Below are 18,369 nucleotides of genomic sequence, written 5' to 3'. Positions count from 1 at the left end.
GGTGGTGTTACCATAGGAGGTGTTACCATAGCCATAGGAGGTGTTACCATAGGTGGTGTTACCATAGCCATCGGAGGTGTTACCATAGACATATGAGGTGCTACCATAGGAGGTTTTACCATAGCCAGAGGAAGTGTTACCATATGAGGTGTTACCATAGTTGGTGTTACCATAGCCATAGGAGGTTTTACCATATGAGGTGTTACCATAGACATAAGAGGTGCTACCATAGGAGGTTTTACCCTAGCCAGGGGAGGTGTTACAATAACCATAGATGGTGTTACCATAGGAGGTGTTACCATAGCCATAGTAGGTGTTACAATAGCCATAGGAGGTGTTACCATAGCCATAGGAGGTGCTACCATAGGAGGTGTTACCATAGCCAGAGGAGGTGTTACATTAGCCATAGGAGGTGTTACCATAGCCAGAGAAGGTGTTACCGTAGCCAGAGGAGGTGTTACCATAGCCATAGTAGGTGTTATAATAGCCATAGGAGGTGTTACCATAGCCATAGTAGGTGTTATAATAGCCATAGGAGGTGTTACCATAAGAGGTGTTACCATAGCCATAGGTGGTGTTACCATAGGAGGTGTTACCATAGCCATAGGTGTTGTTGCCATAGGCTGTGTTGCCATATGAGGTGTTACCATAGCCATAGAGGGTGTTACTATAGCCAGAGGAAGTGTTGCCATAGCCACAGGAGGTGTTACCATAGGTGGTGTTACCATAGCATGTGTTACTGTGTTACCATAGCCATAGGTGGAGTTACCATAGCCATAGGAGGTATTACCATAGCCATAGGAGGTGTTACCATAGGAGGTGTTACCATAGCCATAGGAGGAGTTACCATAGCCAGAGGAGGTGTTACAATAGCCATAGGTGGTGTTACCATAGCCGGTGTTACCATAGGTGTTACCATAGCCATAGCAATATAAGGTGTTACCATAGCCATAGTAGGTGTTACCATAGCCATAGGTGGTGTTACCATAGGAGGTGTTACCATAGGTGGTGTTACCATAGCCATAGGAGGTGTTACCATAGGAGGTGTTACCATAGACATAGGAGGTGCTACCATAGGTGGTGTTACCATAGCAGGTGTTGACATAGCCATAGGTGGTGTTACCATAGCCATAGGAGTTGTTACAATAGCCATAGGAGGTGTTACCATAGCCATAGGTGGAGTTACCATAGCCGGTGTTGCCATAGGTGTTACCATAGCCATAGCAATAGATGGTGTTACCATAGCCATATTAGATGTTACCATAGCTGGTGTTACCATAGGAGGTGTTACCATAGGTGGTGTTACCATAGCCATAGGAGGTGTTACCATAGGAGGTGTTACCATAGCCATAGGTGGTGTTGCCATAGATGGTGTTACCATATGATGTGTTACCATAGCCATAGTGGGTGTTACTATAGCCATAGGAGGTGTTACCATAGCCATAGGTGGTGTTACCATAGGAGGTGTTACCATAGCCATAGGTGGTGTTGCCATAGGTGGTGGTACCATAGCCACAGGAGGTGTTACATCTCCCGAGTGGCGCAGTGGTCTAAGGCACTGCATCGCAGTGCTAGCTGTGCCACTAGAGATCCTGGTTCGAATCCAGGCTCTGTCGTAGCCGGCCGCAACCGGGAGACCAATGGGGCGGCGCACAATTGGCCCAGCGTCGTCCAGGGTAGGGGAGGGAATGGCCGGCAGGGCTCAGTTGGTAGAGCATGGTGTTTGCAACGCCAGGGTTGTGGGTTCGATTCCCACGGGGGGCCAGTATGAAAAAATGCAATAATGTATGCACTAACTGTAAGTCGCTCTGGATAAGAGCGTCTGCTAAATGACGTAAATGTAAATGTTACCATAGCCATAGGAGGTGTTACAATAGCCATAGGTGGTGTCACCATAGTTGGTGTTACCATAGGTGTTACCATAGCCATAGTAGGTGTTACCATAGCCATAGGTGGTGTTACCATAGGTGATGTTTCCATAGACATAGGAGGTGTTACCATAGCCATAGGAGGTGTTACAATAGCCATAGGAGGTGTTACCATAGCCATAGGTGGAGTTACCATAGCCATTGGAGGTGTTGCCATAGACATAGGTGGTGTTACCATAGCATGTGTTATCATAGCCATAGGAGGTGGTACCATAGCCAGAGGTGGTGTTACCATAGCCATAGCAGTAGGAGGTGTTACCATAGCCATAGTAGGTGTTACCATAGCCATAGGTGGTGTTACCATAGCCATAGGTGGTGTTACCATAGGAGGTTTTACCATAGCCATAGGTGGTGTTACCATAGCAATAGGAGGTGTTACCATAGCCATAGGAGGTGTTACCATAGCCATAGGTGGTGTTACCATAACCATAGGAGGTGTTACCATAGCCATAGCTGGTGTTACCATAGCCATAGGTGGTGTTACCATAGGTGTTACCATAGCCATAGTAGGTGTAGCCATAGGTGGCGTTACCATAGGAGGTGTTACCATAGACATAGGTGGTGTTACCATAGGAGGTGTTACCATAGCCATAGGTGGTGTTACCATAGGATGTGTTACCATAGACATAGGTGGTGTTACCATAGGAGGTGTTACCATAGCCACAGGAGGTGTTACCATAGGTGTTACCATAGGTGGTGTTACCATAGGAGGTGTTACCATAGCCATAGGTGGTGTTACCATAGGATGTGTTACCATAGACATAGATGGTGTTACCATAGGAGGTGTTACCATAGCCACAGGAGGTGTTACCATAGGTGGTGTTACCATACATACAGTATAATAAGTGTGGACTCAAAAGGAGTAGGATGAGGAATGGAATGAGTTGAAGAAGATGACTACTAATAAAGGAGTATGATGAGGAATGGAATGAGTTGAAGAAGATGACTACTAATAAAGGAGTATGATGAGGAATTAAGAATTTAGTTGACTACTGATAAATAAAAAATTAAATGAAAACCCCACAGCACCACACTAGGGCTTATAGTGGCCTATGAGTAGGCAGTCTGATCCATATGAGTGAAAGGTGGATAAGACTTCTTCTTCATCTTATGCTCTAACTAAGCTGTTTTTTTCTGACTCTGTCCTTGCAGAACTCATACAGAGAGTTAAAGAGGAACATAAAGCCAGTCTGAAGAAGAAGTTTAGGTTTGTGTTTGAAGGCACTGAAGAGGAAGAAACTCTCCTCAACAGCATCTACACACAGCTCTACATCACACTGGGAGAGAATGAAGGACTTAATAACGAACATGAGGTTCGGCAGATTGAATATACATCCAGGAGAGAACCATCATCAGACACTCCAATCAACTGCAATGACATATTCAAACCCTTAGCTGAACAAGAGAGAGAAGAGAGGAGACCCATCAGAACTGTGCTGACAAAGGGTATTGCTGGCATTGGAAAAACAGTCTCAGTGCAGAAGTTCGTCCTTGACTGGGCCGAAGGAAAAGCCAATCAGGATTTGGATTTCATCTTTGTCCTCCCTTTCAGAGAGCTACATTCGTTCAAAGATGATGAGTTAAGTCTTCATGGACTTATAAATGACTTCCACCCTGAACTTACAGAGATAAAAGACGCAAAGATATATGCTACCAGCAAAGTTCTGTTCATCTTTGATGGTCTGGATGAAAAGCGACTTCCACTAAAATTCAATACCAAGAGGGTGACTAATGTTACAAAGGCAGGTAATGTAGATGCGTTGGTGACAAACCTCATCGAGGAGAAGCTGCTTCCTAACGCTCTGATCTGGATAACCTCTAGACCTGCAGCAGCCAATCAGATTCCCCGTATGTACATCAACCTGGTGACAGAAGTACGAGGGTTCAATGAGCGACAGAAAGAGGAGTACTTCAAGAAGAGGGTCAAGAATGGGGAAGTGGCCAGAAGAATCATTGCACACATTACAACATCAAGAACCTTCAAAATCATGTGCCACATACCAGTCTTCTGTTGGATTTCCGCTAAGGTTCTTGAGGAACTGTTGAGAGAAAATGTGAATGGAGAAATCCCTACAACTCTGACTGAGATGTACACTCACTTCCTGCTCATTCAAATACAGCTGGCACAGAAGGATCCTGGGCATGAGAGGGACAAACAGAAGATCTGGGAATCAAATAAAGACTTCCTTCTGAAACTGGGGAAGCTAGCGTTTGAACATCTGGAGAAACGCAATCTCATGTTCTATAAGGAAGACCTGAATGAATATGGCATTGACATCAGTGAAGTTGCAGTCTACTCTGCATTGTGCACAGAAATCTTTAAAGAAGAGAAGGTGTACAAAAAGAAAATGTACTGCTTCATGCATCTGACCATTCAGGAGTTTGTTGCTGCCCTCTTTGTTTTCCACTGTTTTGCAACCAAGAGCCTTAAGACGTCATCGAGCCTCAAGTCTTTCCTGATGGAAGGTTCAGAACCATATCTCGAAGCTATATTGGAGAAGGAGCCTGTAGACCTTCCCTTGGATGAGTTGATGGAGATTACAATGTACAATTCTGTGTCCAGAGAGAATGGAGAGATGGACATGTTCCTCCGCTTCCTTCTTGGAATCTCTATGGAATCCGTTCAGTGTCTCCTACAAGGCCTGCTGCCAAAGACAGAGAACAGTTCAGAGATTGTTAAAGAAATTAAGACAATACTTAAGGAGATGGATCTAATGGATGTCTCTCCTGAGAGGTGCCTCAATCTTTTCTCTTTGACTGAAGAAGTTAAAGACCATTCCCTACATGAAGACATTCAGAGATATCTGTCAAAAAAGGAAGCAGACAGAGAGCTCACACCTGCCCATTGCTCAGTACTGGCCTATGTACTTCTGATGTCAGAGGACGTGTTGGATGAGTTTGTCCTGAAGAAATATAAAACCTCCCAAAAGGGTTATTTCAGACTTCTTCCAGCTGTGAGGAACTGCAGAAAGGCAATGTAAGAATGATTGGCAAATTCACACATACCAAATAACAATGAATATACTGTATCTTGTCAAATTTTTAATATAAACCCGCTTTGCTGAAATATTATTGTGCCGATAACAAGCAAATATTTAGCTTTCTTCTCTCTGGTCGAACAGCTGACATAATTTACAATATTTTTTTTCATGATGCTTTGGAGCAATTACCAATTTTCCCCGAACTGCAATAACCATGTTGTTGAGAAATCAGCTAAGTCTGTATTTGGATGGCTGTTAGTATGGAACATATGCACTGGTGTAGCGCAGTTTCTCCGGACTCCCATAAAGTCAGCTTTGGGACCCTTCCAACCCCTTCTCCCGAATGCGTCAAAGTACCAAGTATAGACTACCGGTCGCTGTCCATGGTTGTGAAATTGCGACGTCTACGCTGCCGTCTATCGATAGGTTATCAGATTATGTGGTGCTAGCGCTTGTAGTAGCCTATAGCGGGATACGTTTATTTTTATTTGGTCGTCATTGTCTCTACAGCCTACCTTGGCCGTCCTTGCGCTGTCTCACAGCTTGGATAGAAAGTTTGTGCTGTGTAAAACCAGTCTATTAATGCCAAATAATACAATCAGTCCAACGTCAAAACAATAGCTTTCTAGGGATTGTTTCATTATGCAGACAATGCAGTCTAGTTTACTAGCCTATCTATAGCTATATACAGTATTTAGCTGGTAGCCTATTTATATTACACAGTGGAACTCTGACTCCATGCCGTCTGGGCTGTCCGTCTCGTCACTCGTAGGCTTACCAGTGTTCACAGATGGGGGTTCGCTATCATGATCGCCCGCTAAGGTCTCTGGCAGTCATCAGCTTGATTTTCTGGGAGAGGAGGTGGTCAGGATAAAGAGGGAGTGGTCAGGATAAAGAGGGCCGGCACTCTTACTAGAGAAACTGTCACTATTCTGGAGGGGAGGAGGAAGAGGAGGAGCCAGGCCTCTGTCATTGACCCGGGCAGTGAGATCTCTGTTGGGACTGGGAGGCTGCTAGCGCATAAGTAGGCCTACTAGCTTCCACCTGCCATGGAGTTTCCTCAGTTGAGGATGTGGTAGCATTGCTGATGTGGTTATCTTTGGTAATTTGGCACGACCTTGATCAGATAACTTTTTTGAGGCGTTTTTGTGCACAACTTGGTCTTACCTTTTGTTTATCCATCTTGAACAACGCACTCACTCTCCAGCCGAGTCTGACCTGATTCACTAACTTAAAAAAAAGCTTGATAGCCAATTAACTGAGGAGGCAGAGGCGGGCGGCAATTAGATGCATGAAAACGATATTGTCTGAATCACCTACCACCCATGTAGATTGGACACCACGCTTGCTACATGTGGGTTACTGTCAAAATTATTTATTTAAATGTTTTTATAAAATTCAGACACAGATGTGAGATGACGGGAGCATGGGCCCCCAGAATATACACGCCCAACTTTGAGAGGAGAGTTAGGCTACTTAACTGAATGTTATTTTCTTAGCCAGGCCCATCTTTCCAAAGAAAACACAATTTAATGATCTCTATTTGAGCAGAATAAGTAGTTTTGTTGTGATCACAAGGACATCCTAATAATTCAGGTAAATAGCGCCATAGTTAGGGAGATAAATCTGAATGTTCTATCATAAAGTGAGAACAGTTAGTTTCCCTGGCTGATATGGCTGCTACTTAATACTTTACCAGTAAAACAATTCTACTGGATATCCCTTGTAAAGCTGGAATCCGCATAAGGTGAAACAGTGCCACTGTTCACCCCAATACCTTTATTAGTGTTTTTGTTTTGTTGAAGAAACAGAGGAGAGGAGTGTCTGGCAACGTGGTCTGTCGCGCCTGCAATGATGTTGGGGGGAACAAAACAGTGTTCGTTGTTTGAAGTAACTTCTTTGTTGTTGTAATATCCCAAAAAGACGTGGCAGTTTCACCAAGAACGGATTCCAGCTTTCATGGTGCAGACGTTGTAGCGTCATGCTTTTTTCGCCTGAAGTTCAATGTTTGGCACTCTGGGGGCCTCACGTTCAATGTTTGGCACTCTGGGGGCCTCATGTTCAATGTTTGGCACTCTGGGGGCCTCATGTTCAATGTTTGGCACTCTGGGGGCCTCACGTTCAATGTTTGGCACTCTGGGGGCCTCATGTTCAATGTTTGGCACTCTGGGGGCCTCACGTTCAATGTTTGGCACTCTGGGGGCCTCACGTTCAATGTTTGGCACTCTGGGGGCCTCACGTTCAATGTTTGGCACTCTGGGGGCCTCACGTTCAATGTTTGGCACTCTGGGGGCCTCACGTTCATTATTTGGCACTATCCAGGGATCATAAGGATCACAATTACTATGTATTTACAATCCCCTTCTCCAAATGGATTACTCATTTACCTAGCACTTGTCAATTTATAAATTACAGTGCATGGAGAATGCTTTTATTTGTATTGGAAAAAAGAAAGTAGATGCTGTTTCCACTTGGAACCGTCAGGTTCGCTCAACCTTATTCACAGTTTCCTCACGCGTAAAGGTGGGGAAATTAAGTCAAGGGCAGATTACGGCGTATTTGTAGACACACCTACACCACACCTTCATTTATTCAAGCTCCACCTCAAATGAATAGTGGGTGAATAGCATTCAAGGTCAAAAATACGCATGGAGAAAAACACATGAAAAGGGAATTACATTCCATTTAAGCATGCTTAACTCAGATCGGAATCGGGGCCTGTGTGTAAACAAAAATTATGGAGAACTGTGCAGATCCAAATCTTCACAGGAATAATTAGGGCGGCAGGTAGTCTAGCAGTTAAGACCGTTGGGCCAGTAACCGCAAGGTTGCTGGTTCGAATACCTGAGTTGACTAGGTGAAAAGCAAGGCCCTTAACCCTAATCACTCTGGACAAGAGCGTCTGCTAAATGACTAAAATGAAGCTAAATGTAATTTTCCTGTTTCTGCAGAATTGAAGGCGTTTATCTGGATAGATGGTACTGTGCAACGTTGGCCTCAGCTCTCCAGTTACCAAACTCACCACTGAGAGAACTGCACCTGTTAGATTCAATCTTGCCGGATTCAGAAGTGGATGTGCTTTGTACTGGACTGTCTAACCCAGACTGTAAACTGGAAGCACTGAGGTAATTGAAGAGATTATTATTTTATTTTTTTAAATAAGAAGAAAAGTGCTGTTGAATGATGAGGTCACATTTTCTTTCTTGCATGTGTAGATATGTTCTTTGTCACTACTTTGACCATGATCATTTAGGCAAACATTTGCCTAAAATTGACTTATGCCGCGTTCACGTGCTAGTCGCAACTAGAAAACTCTAAAATCTTTGACTTGCTAACTGGTTGTGTTAGCAAGTCGGAAATTTTATAGTTTCCTTGTTCTGACCAGCACGTGAATGCTGCATTAATCGAGCATCTGATGCAATTATGCAAGATTTTAGTTCTGGGTGTCCGAGATTACATATTACTGCAAACCATGTGCTAATGACGCACCGAAACAAAAGTTTCTCATTAGTCGTCGCATCAGTCTGTTGACAGATGCTACGATACCAGTTATGTTACGTGCATCCAGTAACATGTAATTACACATACAATTATAATAGCATGTCTCACAAAACAATCTGCCTCAATGTGTTGATTAAACAAGCTGCTTTAAAATGCATTATATCTGCCATTGCAGTCTCAGCGGGAATGGATTCTCAAACGAGGGACGTGATAATTTGGTCTCCTCTGTGAAAACATTTATCTGCTGCAACCTGAGAGAGCTGGGCTTGAGTAACATCAAACTGCAGGATTCTGTAGTTGAGGCACTCTCTATTGGACTAGGGAGTCAACCCTGTAAACTGGAGATACTGAGGTCAGTAGTTTTTCTGTTAGTACATTAATTTGGACTGTGAATTTAATTAATTTATTTGTCAGGAGTTGTTTGATTTACAAAATAAATGCAGGCATTTGATTTAGCATGTTGAAATCTTTGAATTACAAAAAAATGCATGTTTTAATCAAATGAAATAAATTTTGTGTACAGGCTGTATCGAAATAAACTAACAGACAACTTCTGTGAAGTACTAGTCTCAGCTATCAGCTCAAATTCCTCTCATCTGAAAGAGCTGGACATTGTTCACTGTGACCTGATCGATTCAAGAGTGGAGCTGCTCTGCACTGGACTGAAAAGTCCACACTGTAAACTGGAGAAATTGAGGTCAGTATGTTTCTTGTTCTCACGTTTGTATTACCTGAAGGATGTACTGTACACCTGAAGGACATAGCCTGATTATTTTCACTAATCTCCACAACCAACTCCACACTTTCAATGTTAAATAAATATTATGGAGGATTTCTAAAACATCCCATGGATGTTGTGGACAGGCAGTGATCAGGGGAAGGTTATACAACATTCCAAGACACTAAGTACATATTCCTTAGAGCAAGGTCAAAATTATTAAGAGGGATGTCACTAAAAGGCCAATGTTGATTTTAAGACAGCTACAGAGTTCAACAGCTGATATAGGAGAAAACTGTGCATGGATCAAAAACAGATCTGGGACGCAGGATAAAAGGTTTGGGGCAAATCCAACAAAACAGGTAGCTGAGTAAAACAGTTTCAATCATGGTGGTGGCTGGCAGGGACTGGGGAATTTCTGTCTTCATATGTTTCTTTGAAATGTCTCATTTAGGCTCTATCAATGTTATCTCAATAACGAAAGTTGTGAAGCACTGGCGTCAGCTCTTAAGACCATCCCCTCACACCTGAGAGAGCTGGACCTGAGTTACAATGACCTGCAGGATTCAGGAGTGAAGCTGCTCTCTGCTGGACTGGGGAATCCCCACTGTAAACTGGAGACCCTGAGGTTGGTAGGCTACACTCACTCACTCAGCCTGCCGTGGATCAAGTGGATCATTTATGCACCTGACACTAAAGCAAAACTATTCAACTTTCAATCAAAACTGGTATTTTCAGTAGAAAGAAGCAACACAGGCGAGTTTGTAAATTATGTGGACGCACATATTTGACTACATTCATGTACATTCCATTTTGTCTATAGCAACGGTCATCAAAATGTATAAAAGGTCATAAATACAGGTCAGATCAATGTAACAGCTGCTTAATGGAGTAGGATACTCAACTCTTTATCAATTAAAAAAATCAATCTAATATTGACTGTATTATAGCACATCCACACTGGGATAATGACACAGAAAATCTATGGAATCCGAAACATTTTGGTGGGACTTCATTTATTCAATTGAATGTCAAATATATACAAAAATCTTATTTGAAATTATATTTGCCAACGTTTTTTTAAACATATGGCCCTTTTCTATGTTTTGTTATTATATTGATTTAATAATAATGTTTGAAAATAACAACTCGTTTGCATATACATATGATCTTAATTTAATAAATTAGCATGAAATGACTCTCTATCCAACCAGCTCTTTCTAAGGTACCGGCCCAAAGATAATTTGTAACTGCCCCATCACAATCTCCCGTCAACTTTTACCATGGCTTTTACCCAAAGACTTGCGACATTAGGCTACTTATTCATGATTGATGTCATCTAGGGCTCTATTGAAGAATTACAGATTTCTTGAAAGAAATGTGAAGGGAATTTCCTGTTTAGCTGACATGATGCGCAGCTCATGATCAGAGCCTGAAGGTACGGAGGTGCCGTTCCCCTCACTGCTCCATAGTCAAGCACCATGGTCTTGTAACGGATGCGAGCTTCAACTGGAAGCCAGTGGAGTGTGCGGAGGAGGGGGGTGACGTGAGAGAACTTGGGAAGGTTGAACACCAGACGGGCTGCGGCATTCTGGATGAGTTGTAGGGGTTTAATGGCACAGGCAGGGAGCCCAGCCAACAGCGAGTTGCAGTAATCCAGACGGGAGATGACAAGTGCCTGGATTAGGACCTGTGCCGCTTCCTGTGTAAGGCAGGGTCATACTCTCCGAATGTTGTAGAGCATGAACCTGCAGGATCGGGTCACCGCCTTGATGTTAGCGGAGAACGACAGGGTGTTGTCCAGTGTCACGCCAAGGCTCTTCGCACTCTGGGAGGAGGACACAACGGAGTTGTCAACCGTGATGGCGAGATCATGGAACGGGCAGTCCTTCCCCGGGAGGAAGAGCAGCTCCGTCTTGCCAGGGTTCAGCTTGAGGTGGTGATCCGTCATCCATACTGATATGTCTGCCAGACATGCAGAGATGCGATTCGCCACCTGGTTATCAGAAGGGGGAAAGCGCCACTCAGGAGGCATAGAGTCTTATCATTTCAGCAGGAGCCAATTTTCTTTCCAACCTGTTTTCCCTCGATTGTATTTGAAATATTGTTATAGGGCTACAATCCACAGCTAGGCTATAAAAAAAAAAGCTATAGATCCTCTGTGGTTAAATTATAGGCCTTCTCATGGTGTTGTAGGCTATTCTGAATGATTTCATTTCTTTCTGAACAGACCGCAGTAATTATATCACTTTTTCAAATGTATTTCAATTTATCAGGGGTGCTGCAGTTCGTTCAGAACCCTTCTGTAAGGAAATAAATGAAGTGCAACGCTGGAGAGATGAGAGTTTCAGGCTCATATCTATCAGAGCAGAGAGAGGGAGAGAGATCATAGAAAGTGAATCTCATTCTAGTTATGTGAGAGATACTGGTGCGCTTCTCACACAGTCACGGCCATGCGTTGGTCTCAAACATAGGTTACAATGTTGCGCAAACCATAAACCCGGGCCGGCCCAACCCAAATCAACTCTTAGAAAATTAGGCCCGGCCTGAAAATCTACTTTTTCACATTAGGTTTTTTTGTGTGGGGGGCAGGATAATTAATGTAGAAGCAACTCGAATGAACTTTGTAAAAATTATAATAAAAGCGATCAATGTAAAAAGTTGTTTTTCATGCCAGGAGAGGTACCGGATCCGGCCAAATAGGTTCCAGAACAAAACAGTCGAAAACGGAGAGGTGCCAGCTCAAATGCAGCACTGCCTAAACACAAGGCGGAAATGTTTTGTACCAAAAATTGCACCCACCTGTTGTGAAAATTAACATATATCGCTCTAGAATTAACCAATGCATATTTATTTGACAATAGGGGAAAGATAACAAATTGCGCGATTGTTTTGGATTTTCCGTGTCAGCTTTCTTTTCTGACTGGCGAGTTTGTTTAGGCTACATTATCATCTAATCAAACATCAACTATTTTCTCCCACGAAGGGGAACACTTACTGTAAGCAGACTGTTTTCTTCTCTTGTCATGTAGTTGCCATATCAGTGCGTTTAATCCCCATCGATATATCAACTTTGATAAATAAACACGTGGGTCCAAACTTTTTGTACCATGTCTACGATTTCCGATGATAAGCCCATCATTTTGAGACATCGTTTCACACTTCCCCGGTAGTAAAGTACAGGAGAAAAGGTGGTTTGCACAGGTAATCGTATGAATATTGTCCGTTTCTATTTTGAAAGCAATCGGTGAAGTGGCAATTAGCTGACAGATTGTCCACTTTTCAAATAAAGACAAATTGTGGCAGAGAGGCATATTGTAAAGTGGGCGTGTCTTGAGCCTTGCAATTTGTGTCTCGTCTGAATCTGCTGTGAGTGATAAAAGCAAGATTTATGTGCCAAGGATCGTCATTACCTCTCTTTGCAGGCTGCCATTCTGTAGAGTCACAGAGGAAGGCTGTGATTCTCTGGCTTCAGCACTAACGTCAAACCCCTCCCACCTGAGAGAGCTGGACCTGAGCTACAATCACCCAGGAGACTCAGGAGTGAAGATGCGCTCTGCTACAATGAAAGATCCAGACTGTAGACTGAAAATCAAGTAAGTGCAGTTGATGAAAATAAAGCAAGATTCTCTAGTAAGACCTTTGAGTATATTCACATATTCTGTCTATTCTACTGCCTCTCGCACAGTATTGACCACAACGAAGAGTGCTGGGTGAAACTGGAGCTGCTGAAGACCTGTAAGAATACATTATACTTGACATGTAATGTTAGTAACATTGCTACGAAAGAAAGTATTATAATACACATAAACAATGTTTTAAAATAGTTTGACAGCCCTGGTAACAACACACTCCTGATTTAATCCAGCTGATGCTCTCCTCTTACCTCTTCTCTTGTCTACAGATGCCTGTGATCTCACACTGGACCCAAACACAGCAAACAGACACCTCTCTCTGTCTAAAGGAAACAGAGTGGTGAGATATGAGATTGAGGAACAGCCATATCCTGATCACACAGAGAGATTTGATGGTTGTTATCAGGTTCTTTGTAGAGAGGGTCTGACTGAGCGCCATTACTGGGAAACGGAGTCAAGTGATGACGTTGCTCTTGGAGTGACATACAAAGGAATCAAAAGAAGAGGCAGCATCAGCGATGACTTTGCCATTGGACGCAATGACAAGTCCTGGTGTATGGAAAACAAAACAAGTTTTTGTCATAATGGCGCATATATTAATTTCCCTCCCTTTAGGGACCCCTCCAGGCATAGAATAGGAGTGTATCTGGACTGGCCGGCTGGCACTCTGTCCTTCTACACGGTCTTCTCTGACACATTGACCCACCTGTACACATTCCACACCACATTCACTGAGCCCCTCTATCCAGCGTTTGGACTAACCAGCTGTGAACCTTGCTCCTTGTCCTTGTGCCAATTAGAGGAGCCTTCTCAAGTCCTGGAGAAACACCTGGGTCTCCATGACAACAGTCATACCCTTCTGTTCTAACACAACCGTGTGACTTGATGGTGATGACAGTCGTCATGACTTCAGATATGGACGTTAATAAATCAGTTGTTGTGAGGAGATTATTATGTTGTATTCCTGTGACTGTACATCCATGTTCTGTTCTGTTAGAGTGCTGTTCAGTAAAACGCCTTTGACTTTGAATAAGATACATTTTATTGTTAAGTGTGATCAAATCATTTGTAAATATGACTAGTTTGTTAAATATGTGTTGCAGTAAACACAACACACCCGTCTCTGTCTGTGTACAGTAGGCCAGAGTTTCTCAAGATAAATAAAGCTTTGGTTTGGACACTCATTTCATTTGAGCATTGACTGGTCAATGTTGGTGGTGAATATTGAAGTGAATTTGGTGGATTGCCAGATAGAGGTATAAACACACAACCTTCTGGACCAGAACTTCCTCTGGGAGCAGCGACAGCACAATAACTGTTCGTCGGGAGCTTCATGAAATTGATTTCCATGAAAGGACAGCTGCACACAAGCTGAAGATCACCATCTGTAATGCCAAACGTCGGCTGGAGTGGTGTAAAGCTGGCCGCCATTGGACTTTGGAGCAGTGGAAACGCGTTCTCTGGAGTGATGAATCACGCTTCACCATCTGGCAGTCGGACGGACTAATCTGGGTTTGGCAGATGCCAGGAGAATGCTACCATAGTGCCAACTCTCAAAAGGAGGGTAGCAGAGGGAACACTGAAGGAAGGATAGCAGAGAGAACACTGAAGGGAGGATAGCAGAGGGAACACTGAAGGGAGGATAGCAGAGGGAACACTGAAGGGAGGATAGCAGAGAGAACACTGAAGGGAGGATAGCAGAGAGAATACTGAAGGGAGGATAGCAGAGGGAACACTGAAGGGAGGATAGCAGAGAGAATACTGAAGGGAGGATAGCAGAGGGAACACTGAAGAGAGGATATCAGAGGGAACACTGAAGGGAGGATAGCAGAGAGAACACTGAAGGGAGGATAGCAGAGATAATACTGAAGGGAGGATAGCAGAGGGAACACTGAAGGGAGGATAGCAGAGGGAACACTGAAGGGAGGATAGCAGAGAGAATACTGAAGGGAGGATAGCAGAGGGAACACTGAAGGGAGGATAGCAGAGAGAATACTGAAGGGAGGATAGCAGAGGGAACACTGAAGGGAGGATAGCAGAGAGAACACTGAAGGGAGGATAGCAGAGGGAACACTGAAGGGAGGATAGCAGAGAGAATACTGAAGGGAGGATAGCAGAGGGAACACTGAAGGGAGGATAGCAGAGGGAACACTGAAGGGAGGATAGCAGAGAGAATACTGAAGGGAGGATAGCAGAGGGAACACTGAAGGGAGGATAGCAGAGAGAACACTGAAGGGAGGATAGCAGAGGGAACACTGAAGGGAGGATAGCAGAGAGAACACTGAAGGGAGGATAGCAGAGGGAACACTGAAGGGAGGATAGCAGAGAGAACACTGAAGGGAGGATAGCAGAGAGAACACTGAAGGGAGGATAGCAGAGGGAACACTGAAGGGAGGATAGCAGAGGGAACACTGAAGGGAGGATAGCAGAGAGAACACTGAAGGGAGGATAGCAGAGGGAACACTGAAGGGGGGATAGCAGAGAGAACACTGAAGGGAGGATAGCAGAGAGAAACAGTCTCAACGGTGGAGAAACGCCCTGTCAACAACGGTGAGACCGATTTCGCTGAAATGTTTGAGGTCAGAGTTTTGCTTTGTGTTTTAGTACCATGGTGAGGACACAGGGTTACACATACATTTCAGCGAAGCACAGGGTTACACATACAGTGGGGGGGGGAAAGTATTTAGTCAGCCACCAATTGTGCAAGTTCTCCCACTTAAAAAGATGAGAGGCCTGTAATTTTCATCATAGGTACACGTCAACTATGACAGACAAATTGAGAAAAAAAATCCAGAAAATCACACTTTATGAGGCTCCTCTGTCCTCCACTCATTACCTGTATTAATGGCACCTGTTTGAACTTGTTATCAGTATAAAAGACAAAATGATCACAAGAACGGTGAGAAAAAATCCCAGAACCACACGGGGGGACCTAGTGAATGACCTGCAGAGAGCTGGGACCAAAGTAACAAAGCCTACCATCAGTAACACACTACGCCGCTAGGGACTCAAATCCTGCAGTGCGAGACGTGTCCCCCTGCTTAAGCCAGTACATGTCCAGGCCCGTCTGAAGTTTGCTAGAGTGCATTTGGATGATCCAGAAGAGGATTGGGAGAATGTCATATGGTCAGATGAAACCAAAATAGAACTTTTTGGTAAAAACTCAACTTGTCGTGTTTGGAGGACAAAGAATGCTGAGTTGCATCCAAAGAACACCATACCTACTGTGAAGCATGGGGGTGGAAACATCATGCTTTGGGGCTGTTTTTCTGCAAAGGGACCAGGACGACAGATCCGTGTAAAGGAAATAATGAATGGGGCCATGTATCGTGAGATTTTGAGTGAAAACCTCCTTCCATCAGCAAGGGCATTGAAGATGAAACGTGGCTGGGTCTTTCAGCATGACAATGATCCCAAACACACCGCCCGGGCAACGAAGGAGTGGCTTCGTAAGAAGCATTTCAAGGTCCTGGAGTGGCCTAGCCAGTCTCCAGATCTCAACCCCATAGAAAATCTTTGGAGGGAGTTGAAAGTCCGTGTTGCCCAGCGACAGCCCCAAAACATCACTGCTCTAGAGGAGATCTGCATGGAGGAATGGGCCAAAATACCAGCAACAGTGTGTTAAAACCTTGTGAAGACTTACAGAAAACGTTTGACCTGTGTCATTGCCAACAAAGGGTATATAACAAAGTATTGAGAAACTTTTGTTATTGACCAAATACTTATTTTCCACCATAATTTGCAAATAAATTCATAAAAAATCCTACAATGTGATTTTCTGGATTTTTTTTTCTCATTTCGTCTGTCATAGTTGACGTGTACCTATGATGAAAATTACAGGCCTCTCTCATCTTTTTAAGTGGGAGAACTTGCACAATTGGTGGCTGACTAAATACTTTTTTCCCCCCACTGTACATGGAGCTCTGTATGTTCTGTCTTTTATACAAATATGTCCAAATCGGCTCTAACATACTGGCCCCTAATTGTTAACTGCACGGATGGCATAACAATTACTTAATTTTCAAAAATAGAGCCAACACACAAAACATACTATACCAGAGCAGTATTATGGTTCATAGCTATATACAAATACACAAGGTCCCATTTAGGACAAGAGTCCATTGATCTCAGTCCCAGATTTGAAGTGTTCAAGTGTTCAACATCAAAAAAGTCAAGAGTTTGACGTCCAAAAATGTAAGAGTACGACATCCAAGAATCAGAGGTGCACGTGATTCAAAGATGGAGCACTGTGTGTGTGTGTGTCTCAGTCAGCCGCCTCCAGGAGCAGACAGAGTTTATTGATAGGTCTCTGTAAGATGTTGGTCTTGGTCTTAACCATGACGCTCCGGACAAGACCTTTGGCCCCTGGCAAAGCCTCCACCACACACTCCATTAGCCAAGAGTTCCTTGGGGCTGTGTCATCGATGATGACAACAAGGTCACCAGGACTGAAGTTTCTCTTAGTTTTGTTCCACTTGTTCCACTCCTGCATAAGTGGAAGATACTCCCTTATCCATCTCTTCCAGAAGAGGTCAGTGATATATTGTACTTGCTTCCATCTCCTTCGTGAGTATAGGTCTCCTCTCTGGAATAGTCCTGGTGGCAGGACTGGCTTTGCTTTCAGATGAAGCAAATGGTTCGGAGTCAGGGGTTCTAGATCATTAGGGTCATTTGTTACATTTGTGATTGGTCTGTCGTTCATGATCGCCACAACTTCACACAAGGCTGTCTGCAAAGCTTCATCATCCAGTACTTGCTCTTTAAGGACTGAATAGAGGATATTTTTCACCAGTCGGATCAACCTCTCCCATACTCCCCCATGGAGAGCTCCAGAGGGAGGGTTGAATGACCATGTCACTCCTTCCTTCAGTAATGCATTTTGAATCTTGTTGTGATCCAGCTCTTTCAGAGCTTCTCCTAGCTCTCTGTGTTCCAACAAAGTTGGTGCCATTGTCTGTTCTGATACTTGTTACTGGGTCCCTTCGACAGATGACCCTGCGCAGGGCATTGATGCAGGAATCAGAATCCAGATAACTAGCAACTTCTAGATGGACAGCTTAACTCACAAGGCAAGTAAAGATCACACCATACCGCTTCACATGAACGTGGCCTCGCTTCATCTCTATGGGGCCGAAGTAATCTATGCCCACATTGGTGAAAGGCGGCAAATCAGGTGACACCCGATCTTGTGGAAGGTCGGCCATCTTCTGTTCTCCAGCTCTAGCTTGCATCCGCCTGCAGAAGACACAGCTCTTAAGGATCTTCCTTAGTAAGGAGTTGGCACAGGGTATCCAATATCGCTGGTGAAGTCTGGAAAGCATGTGACTTCTCCCAGAGTGGCCAACCTGCTCATGGATGTGGACTAAGATCAGTCTGGAGATGTGGGAGTCTTTGGACAGGATCATAGGATTCTTTAGTTCCGTAGGCATAGCAGCTTTGCTTAACCTTCCTCCCAGTCTCAGAATGCCATTGTCAACAATTGGATCAAGCTTAAAGATTGAGCCGCTTCACATCGCACATTGTCTTCCTTTCACAATGAGTGCAATGTCTTGTTTAATGTGCTGTCTTTGCTCAAATCGAATGATGACTTTTTCTGCTTCATCTAG

At 43.9% G+C, this 18,369-nt stretch overlaps 1 protein-coding gene across 1 annotated transcript; it reads left to right on the top strand.

The window, feature by feature from the left end:
* Positions 1 to 2,980: 2,980 nt before the first annotated feature.
* LOC311139976 (NLR family CARD domain-containing protein 3-like) lies at positions 2,981 to 13,631 on the top strand (the record flags this gene model as incomplete). Its single annotated transcript, XM_084174962.1, has 5 exons — positions 2,981 to 2,984; positions 3,081 to 4,905; positions 8,934 to 9,107; positions 12,763 to 12,866; positions 13,033 to 13,631. The coding sequence occupies 5 exons, from the start codon at positions 2,981 to 2,983 to the stop codon at positions 13,629 to 13,631; spliced, it is 2,706 nt and encodes a 901-aa protein (XP_084031088.1).
* Between the last annotated feature and the right edge of the window lie 4,738 nt (positions 13,632 to 18,369).

The sequence above is a fragment of the Coregonus lavaretus genome (genome assembly GCF_964263955.1).
Source record: "Coregonus lavaretus genome assembly, chromosome: 2".
Classification (NCBI taxonomy): Eukaryota; Metazoa; Chordata; class Actinopteri; order Salmoniformes; family Salmonidae; genus Coregonus; species Coregonus lavaretus.
Note: the sequence above shows the minus strand (reverse complement) of the source record. Positions and strands in the feature narration are given on the sequence as shown.